General features: G+C 31.3%; 2 protein-coding genes across 2 annotated transcripts; one reads left to right on the top strand and one right to left on the bottom strand.

Moving 5' to 3' along the window:
* Positions 1–3,708: 3,708 nt before the first annotated feature.
* On the top strand, positions 3,709–7,070 carry LOC108460168 (receptor protein kinase TMK1-like). The gene is made up of 2 exons (XM_017759540.2): positions 3,709–6,256; positions 6,411–7,070. Exons 1-2 carry the CDS (start codon positions 3,988–3,990, stop codon positions 6,932–6,934), a joined length of 2,793 nt encoding a protein of 930 aa, XP_017615029.1. The 5' UTR covers positions 3,709–3,987; the 3' UTR covers positions 6,935–7,070.
* A 250-nt stretch (positions 7,071–7,320) lies between these two features.
* LOC108460169 (anthranilate synthase beta subunit 2, chloroplastic-like) lies at positions 7,321–14,654 on the bottom strand. The gene is made up of 8 exons (XM_017759541.2): positions 14,355–14,654; positions 14,112–14,275; positions 13,075–13,145; positions 12,892–12,929; positions 12,684–12,794; positions 12,403–12,502; positions 9,873–10,008; positions 7,321–7,613 (listed from the first exon to the last, which is right to left on the bottom strand). The coding sequence occupies exons 1-8, from the start codon at positions 14,467–14,469 to the stop codon at positions 7,506–7,508; spliced, it is 843 nt and encodes a 280-aa protein (XP_017615030.2). The 5' UTR covers positions 14,470–14,654; the 3' UTR covers positions 7,321–7,505.
* Between the last annotated feature and the right edge of the window lie 1,698 nt (positions 14,655–16,352).

Here is a 16,352-nt window from a genome sequence, read left to right as displayed (position 1 = left end):
AATATATAAATAATTAAAATTTTTGGTCGAGTTGGTGTCATAAGTTAATTAGGCACCAATTTAATTGAAAAATGACTAAAATATCATTTTAGCAAATAAAAATATTTTTATAAAGATATTTATATCTTAATAGTTTATGTAAAATCATTAAAAAAAACTACAATATCAAAGTTTGAGCATGTAATTTTAAGATATTAATAAAAAATTCATTTGATATTTCAAGAGGATGTTACGTATAATTTCTCATATATATATATATATATATATATATATATATATATATATATACACGATATTATGAGTATCAGATAATCTAATATACATATATAATGTGAGTGGACAAAAGAAACTTAAAATAATAAATATAAAATTCACAAAATAATCAAGTTCTAAAATATGTATATATACATGCATAATTGTTCAATAGTTGTTTTTAAAAATTAATATTGGTATATAAAATTATTTTAGATAAAAATACAAATGTTGAATAGTAGAATTAGATTTTGTGTTTTTACCTAAACTTTAATTGGAGAGTTTTAAATCCAACCAACCAACCATTCCATTTATCTAATCAGATATAATAATGTAACAGCAGATTTAAGGCCTACCTAAATCTAATAAATTGTAAACATCATGATTGAAGCTTAGTCAAGATTCAAATTGATATTTGACATTTCAATCATAATGTTTCCTCTAATTGCAACTAAACTCTTACTTTTTCTAATCATAAAACTAACACTTTAATTTAATTATCCTTTTAAGCTTTTTGTTTACACAAATTTTCTGTTTCTTTCCTTAAAATTTATTTACAATTTGAGTTTTAACTTTTAAAAAAAAAGTGAATATAGGAAAAACAATTCTAAGCAATACCTTAATTTCTAAACAAATGTTTTATAATTGGTTTTATACCTTAATTTCTAAATTTAAAAAAATGATATTTGAAATATTAATTTTCATTAATAAAAAAAGTCATTGATAAGATTGAGAAATGTTACATGTTCTTATTGAATTGCATATATATATATATATATATATATATATATATATCTTTTGAGTAAAATAAAATAAAATAAATAGTTTAGAGCTCTATTTAAAAAAAGTTTAAAAATTGCTATGAAAATTGAGTATAATTTAAGGGTTAACCTATTAAGAAAACCTTAGATATTATTAATATTTTAACATATATTAATTTTTGTGTGGATTTAAAGGATGGTTATTGAACTTAGATGTAATTGCACTACTAAGCATAAATTTTGAACCAATTTTATATTTATACAATATATATAAAATGATTGATGAAGTTGGTATTATGAATTGAATTGATATAAATTTAATTGTGAAATTATTAAAATGTCCTTAAAATTCACGACTTGATACTTAAGCTATACTATTTTTCTCATTTTGGTTTCTAAATTTTAAACTAATTTTTTCCCCAAGTTGGTATCTCTATTAGCCCAACTGTTAGTCAAGTCTATTTAAAAAAGAAGGTTTAACTTACAAATTAGTACCTAAACTATACTCTTTTACCTGAGTTAGTACCTAAACTTTCTTTTTTAATCACAAGTGATATTTAAACTATTTTTTCGTTACTCATTTTATACTAAAACTTTGTATCCATTAAAAAAAGTTTCAATCCATAATAGATTGCCACATCAAATACTTTTAAAAAATACTTTTTTTAAAAAAAAAAATTGTTTTTGTTTTCATTTTCATTTTCTTTCTTCTTCCTTTACGATGTTTCGCAATGCTAACAATGCTCAAAATTCGCCCTCCGAAGTGGAGATGTTGATGATTAATTCTATTTTCAAATTGCACTGCCTGTTTGCTCAACCTAATAAGATCGAATTTTTTTTTCATTGATCAAAACCAATGCTTTCAAAACTGGATCAAACTAGCATGTAGGACCAATTGGACCGAGAACCAGTTAGGGAATCAAACTAGATAGAGGGGCTGAGTCGGTTGAACCGATTGAACCAATTTTCATTATTTTTATTTATTTTATTAATTTTTTAAATAATTCATTTGATTGAATTGAAAACTGATGGCCTAAGTGCTTCTGACCACTAGACCAATTCTAAAAAACCTTGGTCAAAACCATAAAGCCTAAAGTACTCACATTTTTACAACGATCTCACAATGGGAGATAAAAGAACAAAGAAATATATATATATATACATTCATAAAAAGAGAAAACAATACTTTTTTTCCCTTTTTTTTTTAGACATGGAGATTTTTAATTGGCTATCTTTTTAAACTACAACGTGTTTGAATCATAATTGGATTAACGAAAGTACTAATTTGGAGAAAATAATAGTTTAAATATCACTTTTAATTAAAAAATATGTATTAGAATAGGAAAAATGGTATAGTTTAGGCAACAATTTGTAAGTTAAGCCTTATTATAATGGTATTTTTATCTTTTAATACTTTTATATAATATTTCAAATAAAACATGAAAAACATGATTTGGCAATAAAATATAAGACTAACAAGATTAAATAGAAATATTTTACCATTCCACCAATAATCATTTGTTGAATAATTTTATAAATATGATTTTAATATAAAATACTTCATTTATGTGATAAAATTTAATGTATATAATTTATCAAAAAATAAAAATAATATTTTTAAATAATAAATATTAACTCTATTTTAATTTCACCTTATTTAATTATTTTTATTAGTGTAATGATTAAATTTATTAGCAGACTAATTTAATTACGTCCTAGAAGACCTCTAAGATGCAATCACCTAAAAGAAAATATGCTTTCAATTTTTTCTAAAATAAGAGCAATTTTATTTTGTCCAATAGGAGATCCTTTTGAGAAAAGGAGAGCACAGAGGGGGATTTTCACCTTTTATGGTAGTTAAGGTAGGACCATTTGCATGTGCAAACTAATTTGCTTTCCCTTTCTCAGGAACCAATCACAGGCTTGGAACAAAAGCAACACTTTTTCACTTTTACTTCCAAATGTTAATTAAAGTTCAGAATTTTCAAGTCTAGTAAAAAGTATAAATTTTAGGAGTAAAATCATTAGTAAATTTATATTTTAATTATTCATTTTTAAAAGTTATAAAATAATTATTAAATTATTTAAAAGTTTATTTAAGTTGTGAGATTATTATTTTTAATAAAAAGTTTGAAAAACGGTAGGATGGATTGATTCCCATTAATTAATAGAAGAATAATAGCCAATGCTGAAAATTGAAGAATTTTTTTTTGGATTTTGATTAATAAATTTGTAATTTTAAAATTGTTTTATGAAGAAAAATTAATTTGTAAAAGAAAAAGGAAAAAAGCTTTTAATTTGAACAGATCGTGCGAATAATGAAGGTTATATATAACAATGTTTTTAACTACTTAGTAACTTAAATGAAAATTTTTGAATAATTCAGTGACTATTTTGTAACTTTTTGAAGTTGAGTGACTTAAACTTAAACTTACTAATAATTTAGTAACTTTAGGTATAGTTTCCCAAACTTCAAAAAAGCTTGATTATTTTATCATGGGTTAATATGTAATTTACCCTAAACTTATACAAAAATACTTAAATGACACTTGAACCTTTTTTTTACCTAATTTATACCCCAACTTATATTTTATCACGTATATTGCTTCAATTTCACATTACCCCAATTTATTAACTGTATTAATTATTAACAATCAGCACAAAAACTGCTAATATTGATGCGAAAATATGAAATTAAATAACAACTAATTCAAAAAAAAAAAAAAAGTATCGAACCTTTTGTCATTTTCCTCATTCCCCGCCGTTTCACTCTCTCAATCACCCTTCTCTTTTCTTTCTTCTTACGTCTATCCTTTCGAATTTAGTTGATCCTATCCTATATCATCATCAATGCCACCGTAAACCCTGGAAGAAAACCATTTATCTCAATAGTAACATAAAGCTGGCAACATTCCTTCCAAATCCCCCTCACTTTCTCTCTCTTTTTTCTCACGAAAAACAAAGGATAACTACAATGAAGAAACCCCATTCTCTCGGTTGTCTTGTTTTACGTTTTCTTTCAGTCATTTGCTTCTTCACTTTGAAGGTCTGTTCTCAACCTAGCCCGGACTTGTCAGCCATGGAAAAGCTTAAAAAAAGCTTAAAGATCCCATCTTCACTTGACTGGTCTGACCCTGACCCTTGTCAGTGGGCTAAAGTGGAATGTCAAGAGAATAGGGTCACTAGGATCCAAATACCGAGCAACAATATTGGTGGAACCCTTCCTCCTGAGCTCAAGAACCTGACTCAGCTCACCATCTTTGAAGTAATGAACAACCAAATCAATGGTCCAATCCCAAGCCTTGCTGGTTTAATCCAGTTGCAAGAAGCTAACTTCCACAACAACAATTTCTCATCTTTCCCTTCAGATTTCTTCACCGGTTTAACATCATTGACTTCGATTCACCTTGACAACAACCCTTTTGAACCATGGGAGATCCCAGTGAGCTTAAAGGAAGCAACTTCTTTGAAAACTTTCTCAGCCAACAATGCTAATATCAAAGGCAAATTCCCAGGTTTTTTTGACCCTGAAACTTTCCCATCCTTGACTGAACTTCATTTGGCTTTAAACAAACTTGAAGGAGAATTGCCTGCTGAGTTCTCTGGTTCAATGATTCAGTCTTTATGGGTAAATGGGCAAAGTTTGAATGGCACAATTGAAGTGATTCAAAACATGTCTTCTTTGACAGAGGTATGGTTACATGAGAACAAGTTTTCAGGTCCTTTACCTGATTTTTCAGTGTTAACTCAGTTGAGGAACTTGAGTTTAAGAGATAATCACTTCACTGGTATTGTTCCTTTGTCTTTGGTTAATTTAAAGTCGCTTTATATTGTGAATTTGACTAATAATGAACTTCAAGGGTCAACCCCTCAATTTGCTGATAATGTGATTGTTGATATGAATGCTGGTAGTAATAGATTTTGCTTGGATGATCCCAATGTTGCTTGCGATCACCGTGTTAATATATTGTTATCGATCCTCCAATCTGTTAACTATCCACATAATTTTGCTGATGAATGGAAAGGGAACGATCCTTGTGATAATTGGCTTGGCATTGTATGTGCTCAAGGAAACATTGTTTCCCTTCTTTTCGCAAGAAAGGGGCTTACCGGTACGATCTCTAGCAACTTTTCGATGCTTACTTCATTAAAAACATTGGATCTTTCAGATAATAATCTTACCGGCGTCATTCCTATGGAGCTCGCTTCATTGCCAAATCTCGCTCGATTAGATGTTTCGAACAATCGGCTCTATGGGAAAATACCATCTTTTAGGGATAATGTCGATGTAGTTACTGCTGGAAACCATGATATCGGAAAAGATAAGGCCCCTACACCAGAAGCCAGGTCCCCTGGTGGAGAGAGTGCCGGCATTTCTACTGGAAATGGTGAAAAGAAATCCAATAAAGGTACAGTTTTGGGTTCTATAATTGGTGTTGTTGGTGGCTTGAGTCTTCTTGGTTCGGTTATCTGTTTGTGTGCCGGAACACGAAAGTATACTAGTAAGGTACAAAGTCTGACTGCTGTACGCGTTCATCGTCATCATTCCAGTGACCAAGGAGTTAAGATAACTGTTTCCAGATCAAGTATCACTGGTCCAAGTGAAACTTTCAGCAAGGCAAGCAGTGGACCTACTGATGTTCACATGGTTGAGTCTGGTTGCATGGCGATCTCAATTCAAGTTTTGAAGAACGTTACAAGTAATTTCAGTGATGAAAACGTATTGGGAAGAGGTGGTTTTGGAATAGTTTACAAAGGGGAATTGCATGATGGGACAAAGATTGCCGTGAAAAGGATGGAATCTGGTGTTGTAAGTGCCAAGGGTTTGGCCGAGTTTAAGTCAGAGATTGCGGTTTTTAGTAAGGTTCGTCATCGCCATTTGGTTGCAAATCTTGGGTATTGCTTGGATGGAAATGAGAGGCTTCTGGTTTATGAATACATGCCTCAAGGGACCCTTAGTAGGCACCTATTCAACTGGAAGGATGAAGGGTTGAAACCACTTGAATGGACTCAACGACTTACAATTGCCCTTGATGTGGCTCGAGGAGTTGAGTATCTACACGGACTGGCACAACAGAGTTTCATTCATCGAGACCTTAAGCCATCAAATATTCTTCTTGGAGATGATATGCGTGCCAAAGTTGCAGATTTCGGCTTGGTTCGTCTAGCTCCAGCTGATGGTAGACAGTCAGTTGAAACAAGACTTGCAGGAACGTTTGGGTATATGGCACCGGAGTATGCAGGTAACTTGTTTCGTTTTTCTTTCATTTTGTGATGGCGAACGCCTGCACATTGCCTATTTTTTTTTTCAATATTCTGTTAGTTTGTTTTGCTTCCATCGAGGCTTCAAATTACGAAACCAAAGCATTAGAACTGACATTGCTCACACTTTGACAGTTACCGGACGCGTGACCACGAAGGTGGATGTATTTAGTTTTGGTGTGATTCTCATGGAGTTGATCTCAGGCCGTAAGGCGCTAGATGAAACTCAGCCTGAGGAGAGTTTGCACCTTGTGACATGGTTTCGTCGGAAGTACATAAACAAGGACACATTCCGGAAGGTCATCGACAAAACCATTCATCTCGATGATGGAAAATTTACCAGTATTAGAACAGTGTCTGAACTAGCTTGCCACTGCTGTGCAAGGGAGCCCTACCAGAGGCCGGATATGAGTCATGTGGTCAATGTGTTGTCATCACTAGCCGAGCTATGGAAACCAGAAACTCCCAATTCGGCCGACATATATGGGGTCAACCTTGAACTGACATTACCACAAGCAATGAAAAAATGGCAAGTATTTGAGAATAGCAATTTGGATGACTCTTCATCATTGCTAGATAGTACAGGCACTACACAGACCAGTATAACAGGCCTGCCTTCCGGGTTTGCAGATTCGTTTACATCAGCTGACGCTCGATAAAAGAGGCACAATTTCTGATTTTTGGATTTGTTCATTTCTAGTTGTAAGATTTGCTCTCTTTTGCTATATCTCTGTAGTCTGAAACAGTTTCTAAGTTTTCTGATTTGTTTAAGTTTTCAAAATGAATTCAGAAAAATGGCAGATCTTAAATTAACTCAAAATGGATAAGAAATGGTTTAATTATTATATTTAATTTTCAATACTTTATTTCAGGTGTAAGTAAATGATTGTTAGTTGGAGCAAATAGCTAGTTATTCATATAATACTAAGATCGATAAGAAGTGGCTGACTAAGATTTTCTTTTCTTCTATTTTATTTTTTCCTAAAAAAAAAGAACTGCAAGAAACATAAATGATAGTCCAAAAGCATAGACATCTGGAAGATGATTTCCACAAAGAAAAGGAGATGCATTCTGAAAATTTTTCAAAACATGAATATGAAGCCACCGAGTTTCAAGTTCTACGCTTACATGACTGAAAGAAAAGGAAATGGAGAAAGGATTCCAGGTTATGTTGCCATGCTGATATGCGACATTCACAACTCAAGTATTTCTATATGCAGAAGAAGACCTCTAATTCTTGGATCCTGCCACCTCCTTTCTCTCGATTAGTTTGATGAAATTCCGAACAATTGTTTTTCCTTCAGAGGTTATGATGCTCTCTGGATGGAATTGAACACCCTACAGGTTTCAATCAATTTGTACATCAAAGTTAATTAGCAAAGAACGTAGAAGAATAAAAAATAATCAAAATATCTGATAAAAAACAGCTATCTTAAAGATTCAAAAGACATGGTAAGCAGCAAAAAACCATAACAATCAGGGAAGACATAAATTAAAAGCTATGCTACTTGGATCCAAGGGTGAGTATCAGATATTGATATGACACGGGTGTACTTAATTTTTCCTTTTTTCATATATTTAGAGAATCATACCCCCATATCCATGTCCAATTAGGTGTTTGATACACGTGTCAAATAAGGATACTCCAATCAAAATGAAGAGTCGGAACAACATAGTATAAAAGTATCATATCCAAGGAAGCCTGTTGGAGTTTTACCACAGCCACAAAGGGCCAAGTTTGTATGGAGTTTCTTCTTTCATAAGGTGGTGTTGATACAAGAATACACTAAATCGTAAATTTAATCAATTTATAGATTCTTGATGGCATCTTTTGGGTGGCTAGAACGCATTTAAAAGTGTTTGTTTTCCCAGTGCCTTTTTAGATGGTAATATGGCATTCAAAATAGAATGACACCAGCATATGCTAAAATTGGACGATGAAATGCACATGATATTGGCAATAACATTAGGAATGTTGGTGGAAGATGTGAAGAGATAATTGTAAACAACATTATTGGCTGTCTTGTGAAAACGATGCTAGGTAGGCAACAAAAATCCTAGTAGTGATGGGGGGTTGAAGATGTAAAAATAGTTATGCTAGTTATGCTAGTTATGCTAATTTTAAGACACTGAAATTGTAAAGATCATTCCCATTATGGCATTAAAGATAATTTTTGGGGTTTTGTTGGAACAGAGGACACTAAAAAGATGAGAACTAGCCTTTACTACATGAACTTTTGGATAAATACAGAAACTTGTGACAGGCATGAAGACCTGGTATATGTTGCCACCTTTTAGGGCTTCACCAAGGCACAATACCAAAGAGGATATGTATGGAACTGATGAAAAAAAAGGGCCTTTATTGGAGAGGAATATAACTGTCCCGAACAGAAAAGGAAAAGGGTGGTGACATTGTTATGAGAGGACGCTGAAGACAAAGAGAGAAGGAAGAGAATTTGAGAGAAATAAAAGGAAGAGAAGCCTAAAAAACGGAAATTAATTTGATTTCTGAACATTAAACAGGTAGTTAATTTAGCATTTTAGTGCTAATAGTTCTCGTAAATTTTAAAAGGTGCAAATGCTCAACATGCACAACATGACATCATTAAAAATTCAATACCAAAGACAAAAATGTTTGGTATCAAATATCATTTGATAAACTTTAAAAAAAAAAAAAAAACAGAAGATTAGAACACATTGAAGAAACGATAAGAATTCAAGACTCTGATTCAAGCATTCTTAAATCAATTACATAGTTCCAATACTATGATTCTCCAAGATAAATTATGCTCACAGGCTGTTACTCCAACTCAGAAATGAATGCCAGATACGGATATGTATTTAACAGGGTTATGGTTACATATTTCTAAGTTTTTCCTACATTCCCATATTCATGTCTTTCGAACACGGATACTTCAAAAAAAAAAAAAATTTGAAGAATGAGAGCAAATTGGGAATTTATACCTAGGTTATCATACAGAATAATATAGGTCTAATTCTGAATACCATTCCTCTACTTTATGAAAACCGAGAAGTTAGTCCCTCTACTTAAATTTGTCAGAATTTGATTCTTGTACTTTACAAAGACTAAAATGTTAGTCCAGTTGTAAGTAAACACCAGAACTTAAATTGCTGATTTTTGTTAATTTGTAGCACATAAATCGTTGAAATGCTGATTTAACTAATTCTTCACATATAAATTTTTGAGTTTTCGGTTAGGAAGTTAATGGCAAGGTTAAGTAGTATTATCTAATTAGACTAACTTTTTTAGTTTTCATAGAAGTATGAGGACCAAAAATTGACAAATTAAAATAAAGAGACTTTAACTTTTCAGTTTTCATAAAGTAGAAGAATAAAATTCATAATCAGACCAATAACATACTCCAATTATTCTAGACACAGGGTAGTTACAGTATAATCACAGTAATTTTTTGCAGTTATTACTGCAACTAATTTAAATGAAGAAATCGGTTCTATTGCAGCAAATAAATTCTGACCAGCCAACCTGTTTAGTAACCAAATTGATGGAAGGCAGACCTTCTAATTCAGCAAATCATAGTGCTAACTTTTTACAAGTAAAAGAGAAGGCAATCTTACCTGCAGATGCTTATAAACTTTGTGCCTAGCAGCCATTATCAGTCCATCTTCTGTCCAAGCAGTAACCTCAAGTGCTTCCTCAGGGAAACTGTCCTTTTCAATCACGAGGCTATGATATCTGCCAGCATTGAAAGGGCTGGAAAGGTGCAATAATAGTAAGAACTGAGAATAACATGGTGTAATTAATGAAAATAAATTGGGAATTGTTTTAACTTATAAAGTAATTTGACAGATGCTTCACAAGTGTCTAGCAAAAAAGGAAAATAACATAAAAGAAAAGGTAGGTTTTGATCAATGCATTACATTCATATGGGCACTAAGGGCCGCAATGAGGAGCTATTTGTGATGATTATTTTCTTAATATGAGCAGTGCAAAATGCTCAATTAGAGGTGTAATCAAGCCGAGGCAATCCCAAATACTGTCAAGCTGAGCTTGAGCTCAATTTGAAATTCAAAGCTCAAAACTAGGCTCGAGCTAGATCGAACATCTATTTTTAAGCTCGAGATATAATCGAGCCACTTGAGCTCGAGCTCGAGCTCGATTAAGCTTGTTTACCAATTTTTGTACTCAAGCTCGAACTTGAGCTTGACTCAATAATTAAGCTTAGGGTTAATAATATATACTAAGGGCAATAACATAATTTAATAATATAAAAATATGAAAAGTTCGATAAGGCTCGCGAGCTGTTCGAGTCAAGTATTACTAAGCTCGAATTCAGCTCGATTAGCTCGAGCTCGGCTCAAAAATTACCAAATCGAGCTCAAAATTTTTTCGAGTCAAACTCAAATAGCTTGCGAGTACTAGTGTCTCATTTATACTCCTATTATGAACTTTAATGATTGGCCTTCTTTGTCCGTAGCTTTATTGACTCCCCACTCCCAGATACCCCTTACCTTGCCTTGCCAATCTCATACCTATAATGCTAGACCAAGGCCAGGAAGCAGCATGATGATTTTCATGACAAACATAAAATTTAGTAATAAGTAAATGCTGTTCCTTACCTTTCACACATTCCTTTTGCTAATATGAGGTTTTAATGAAGATCAGATTTCTTTTATATCTCTGGTTATTTCAATGGCCACAAATAATATAGGAAAACAATAAGTACATATTATTTAACTATGCATGTTATGTGCAGCATGCGGTATTGCATGAACAACATATCTAACTTGCTATGTAAAGAGCTCTATTGACCTTTTTGAGTCCTAAACAGTTGAACCAGAGATCTAAAACATTGATGAAACAAAAGCTTAGAGGCTCTAAACTGCTTTGTCAAGGAGTCAAGATTGTTTATCTCATATAGAAGTAAAGGGAGGCTTATGAAATGACTCCACAAGAGGTAAAGATAAACGAAGACATTTAAAATAAAGATAGATAAAACAATAATTCAAAACTAGGATAAAAGATGATAACAAATATATTTGAATCTTTCAAATCCTAAGCGCAAGATTACTGGTTGGTTGAGCAACAATCTTGGATCAATGATGACAAGAAAAATCCTAAGTATTGATGGGAAAACAACAATCTTGAGCAACAATCTTGGGAAAAATTCTAAACGATTACATTTAGAATAAAGATAAGATAAAACAACAATTCAAAGCTAGGATAAAAGATAATAACAAATATATTTGAATCTTTCAAATCCTAAGATCATTAGACCCCTGCAAAATTGATGGTTTGTTGAGCAGCAATCTTAGATCGATGATGATAAAAAAAATGCTAACAAATGAAGGGACAAAGGTGAAGTTTTCCAATGAGAATGTTGTGATGGTGAGCTCTTATGAGTTATGGCAGAGAAGAACTAAATCAGGAATATTATCAACTAAATTGGGAGCATTGTGATTTTGGATACTATGCATATCGTGATGTATTTGAGTATGAACCTCACCACTTTGAACTAGTAGACATGAACCGATGATTGGCTGGTAATTAAGAAAGCCGTTTAGTTGGCTTTGGTGAGCACGAGTTGACATTGTTTCAAAGGAAAAAAAGTAAATAGTTGGAGCTATATGAAGATCCAAGAATATGTTCATTTGAGCAAAAGGGTAAAAAAAAGATCAAAAACCATGTCTTAGACGAAGGCGTATGACATGACTCCCCTAAAAGATAATAACAAATATAGTTGAATCTTTCAAATCCTAAGAGTACGTTATTAGAGAGGTACTGGAAGAAATAGTGGAATTTGAAACTCTTTGAAGTTAAAACTAGAATATTCATAGATTTTATTTGTCCAGACTATCCTACCCATCGAACTCTTAAGCCTTTTATCTCTTCCTCCCGCTTCTTTTTCCTTTGAGAATGATTTTGATGCCTTGTCTACTATTTTGCCTATAGAGCACATAAAATTTCCTCAAGGTTGAAATTTATTATGAGAGAAATGCTGTTAAGGAATATTGATCCTAAAAAAGGTAGAAGAGATATAAAGAAAAAGAAAATTGAACAAATTGATAGTTTGACCAAAGATGGCACATAAATTAAGCACGCGAAAAATTTTAAAACGGAAATCATGTATGAAGAAGTAATATATACTTTGACAATCCAGATAACAAACCGTCTTCCCCCTTTTCGTCATAATATACAGGGGAACTTTTGCCATGCATAACACCATAGGGAGAACGCACTATCTTTCCTGCATTTTGCAATGAAGTCAAACAGATTATTTTAAAATCCCACCAGCAAGCAGCTGAGGTTCCGAGATAAACATTTACAAATATGAATTAATCTCCAATCTAGCTTTCTTAAAATAAACATTGACATAATGTAAAAAAAAGAGGGAATAAAAATAACTTATCGCATCCTAGAACACTCACCTCCAAAAGCCTCACCAATGCACTGCAAACCCATACAAACACCAAACAAAGGTACAGTAGGTCCAAGTTCCAAAACAGTCTGCAGTGATATTCCGGAATCTTGGGGTGTTCCTATAAAAAGGATATAAAGTGTATAACATGCTTAAATATGACAGATTCTTATGCTTCATTTGTTTATAGTTTAAAATGTTATATAGCAAACTATTACCTGGACCAGGAGAGATAAGCACTCCCCTAGGGTTTTTCCTACAATAAAAAGAAAAAGTTGTCATTTATTGAACCAAATCTTTAGAGATTTGTTAATAAAATAACCTTTAACCACCTGAGAGATTATCGTGTAACACAGCTAAATTAATAAACAATTCCGCTCTTGTCAAAAGTTAATTCTTACATTTTTAAGTCTTCTACAGTTAATTCGTCATTTCGAAAAACCTCGAAGTAACATCCAAGCTCTCCAATATACTACAAAATTACAGGTAAATTGAGAGGATATTCTGCTCGTAGTCAAGAATACAACTCGGAAAGTAGTAAGAGATTAATCATACAAGAAATAAAACTTTAGAATAAAGAAGAATAAAGCATTTGGTGCCAGAAAAATCTTTAATTAAGGCGACAATCAAATCTGCCTTGTCTGCTGCTTAAAAGGAGAAAGATAAGAGCCAAATGAAGTCGATTCTCTACATTCAGTGCCAGATGTCACTGTATTCCCTAATGGACAGTTTCTCAGCAGTTATTCTTGTCGGGAGATAAATCGCTTTTGATCGCATGGTAATAATCTCTGATCAAAGAATTTTCTGTACCATAAATATAAAAAATTGTCCCCTGGTATTAACTTTCATAGGTCAATATCATCAAACCGAGTAACCACTGGTATCAAAGATGCTATGGGACTCCTCCCACCATACGATTATTCAGCAGGAATCACTTTTTATATATCATATTTCTTCACATTTGCTTTCATTTGACAATCATAGCCATAAAAATGTTACATTTATGATTACGCACCTCAATTGAAATCTGAATCCTTCCCTCGCAAAGAAAGAACTAGAGAATTATAGCAAAAACAATAAATTTTCTCTAGACCATATACATACATGCATACATATGAATGTATGCATGTATCTTACCTGATTTCTTATCAGAAGGAAAAAATCTAAGCACGACATTTTCTTCCTATTATACTGGGTTTAATCGGGTTTCTTAACTTCAATTAAATTATCAAGTCTTCCCTATCAATCAAGATATATAATCTCACATGCAAGTACAATAATCATGTCCAGTTATTCTGTTTTCTATTGTTTTCCAGCAGATTTGTAAGCAACCAAACATCAATTCAGAATTAAGTCTTAAACCATAAACAAAACTGAAAGAAAGCAACAGATTGACCAAATAAAATGATAAAAAAAATTAAAAATCAATTAATTAAACCTGGCAAAGATTGTAAGTGAAACTGTCGTAATTGTCAATGACGACAATGGGATTCTTGCTGTTTTTCTTGTTCTCCAAAACTGACGAGGTTGAGTCCGATACAGCCGATTTTAATGGAGCTTTTCCAACAATCCCCGTTTTCTTTTCCAGCAAAAAGCCAACCCCTGTAAAACCAACGAATAAATCATTTGATAGTTTTTACACCAACAAAAGATCCAAAAAAAGAGAGGGAAAGAGAGAAACTTGATGGAGGAGGGAGGCCGGATAAGCGATGCAGAGATGGGATTTGAAGGGTTTTAGCAGAAAGTGCAGGTTTTGGCTGAAGCAGAGATGATTGGGTTATAATATTAGCTGCCATTTTTCTTGTGGTGAGAAAATAGAGCAAAGATGGCGCTGAGTTGAGTTGAGTTGAGTTGAGTTGAGTTGAGTAGAGTAGAGTAGTGTACAGTTGTTTCAGTCTTCCAAAGAGAATCTGCTCCTGCGTTTTATTTCTCCTCTTAAATAGGTGTGATCAAAGACGTTGCAAATTGCAACTAGGGCCTAAATGAACCGCGTGTAACGTACACGTTTTTGTTTCTTTCTAATTTATTTAGATGTTTATTTTGAATTTTAAATGTGTTTACTTGGATAATATATAATTTGGTTTTAAATTTGTTGATTTGTATTTAGGATCTGTTGAAAATTACTTTCAGAAAATAATTTCTGAAAAATAATTTATTTTCTGGAAAAATAAATATTTTTGGTGTTTGAATGAATCTATGTAAAATATTTTCTGTTAGTTTGGTAGATTTCTTATTTTTCATTGTTTAATTGAATTTATTTTTATCTATAATTTTATATTTTACATTGTATTTGCATATATTAAAAATATTATATTAAATTCAGATTTATTACAACTTTATTTTTAATTACATGACTACTAAGTGGGTATTTTTATTTAAAATGTGACATCAACAAAATTGACAAAAAATTAACGATGTCAACAATTGAACTTGATTTTCAAATTTGAAAAGAAAAGGAACTAAATTTTTAAAAATAAAAGTACAAGGACTAAATTATAAATCTGTGAAGTGTATATAGACTTATGACATATTTTAACCTTTATATTACAAAACATTTATTATTAATATATTTATAATTGTAATAAATATTTATTATTAAAATATTGATATTAAATATTTTCAATAATATGTTAATAATATTATTTAAAATTATTATTTTAAAATTTATTATTAAAATAAAATTGAAATATTAAATAATTTATTAAAATAATAAATTATATTTATTATATTAATAATTTATTATATGACTAAATATAAATAATTAAATATCTATGCTTAATAATATTGAAAATGTAATATTTTAAATATTTTTAAAAATAAAAATAAAATTAATTATCAATATAATAATATTAAGCTTAATTTAAGTTAATTTTATATAAAAATAAAATTATCTATAGATAAGTTCTTTCTGGAAAATGACTTACGCTTTTTAAAAGGGTAAGTTATTTTACTTTGACCTGTAAGTCATTTTCCGCTGACCAAACTATTTTTTGTGAAACAAACACCGGAAAATGTAGAAAACATCTTCCACAAAACCTATTACATGTAAACAAACGGACTCTTAGCTAGTTTCTAAAATATTTTTGACCAAATTGGTTACTGAATTTGTGATCCATCAATCAGGTTGATATATCTGTATTAACACCGTTAATTTGTGTTGACGTAATACTATTAGTCAATCCGTTGATACCATATATTAGTCTCCTAGAATGCTACGTGTCAAATATAAATGAATTAAAAATTTTAATTTAAGTTTGTCACGTGATATTTTTAAAGGCTATTATGTGACACCATCGGATTGATTAATAGTGTTACATTAACACAAATGATGTTAATGTGAAAATATTAACTTAATTGACAGAATATATAAGTTTAGGGACCAACTAAATCAAGAAATTTATAGAGACAAACTAAATATAATTCGACAAATTGAATGGTCAAATTATATGTTATTGATATTTTAATCAATTTCGCCTCACAAGTCTGGAAATCAATCCTTGACTAAGGAGTAAATGAGTTACATTTTTTTTGTTCTGTAATTGTACATCTATCTATATTGTTTCACTTTTATTAATATTTTTGAAAAAATAATATAAAAAATATTTATAGATAGCAAAGGAATGATGTTAAATAGATTTCACAAATAAAATATTTATGTAGTAGCTGATTCATAATGTTT

This window comes from Gossypium arboreum, chromosome 12, assembly GCF_025698485.1.
Source record: "Gossypium arboreum isolate Shixiya-1 chromosome 12, ASM2569848v2, whole genome shotgun sequence".
Classification (NCBI taxonomy): domain Eukaryota; kingdom Viridiplantae; phylum Streptophyta; class Magnoliopsida; order Malvales; family Malvaceae; genus Gossypium; species Gossypium arboreum.
This window is presented reverse-complemented; position numbering and strand designations above follow the sequence as displayed.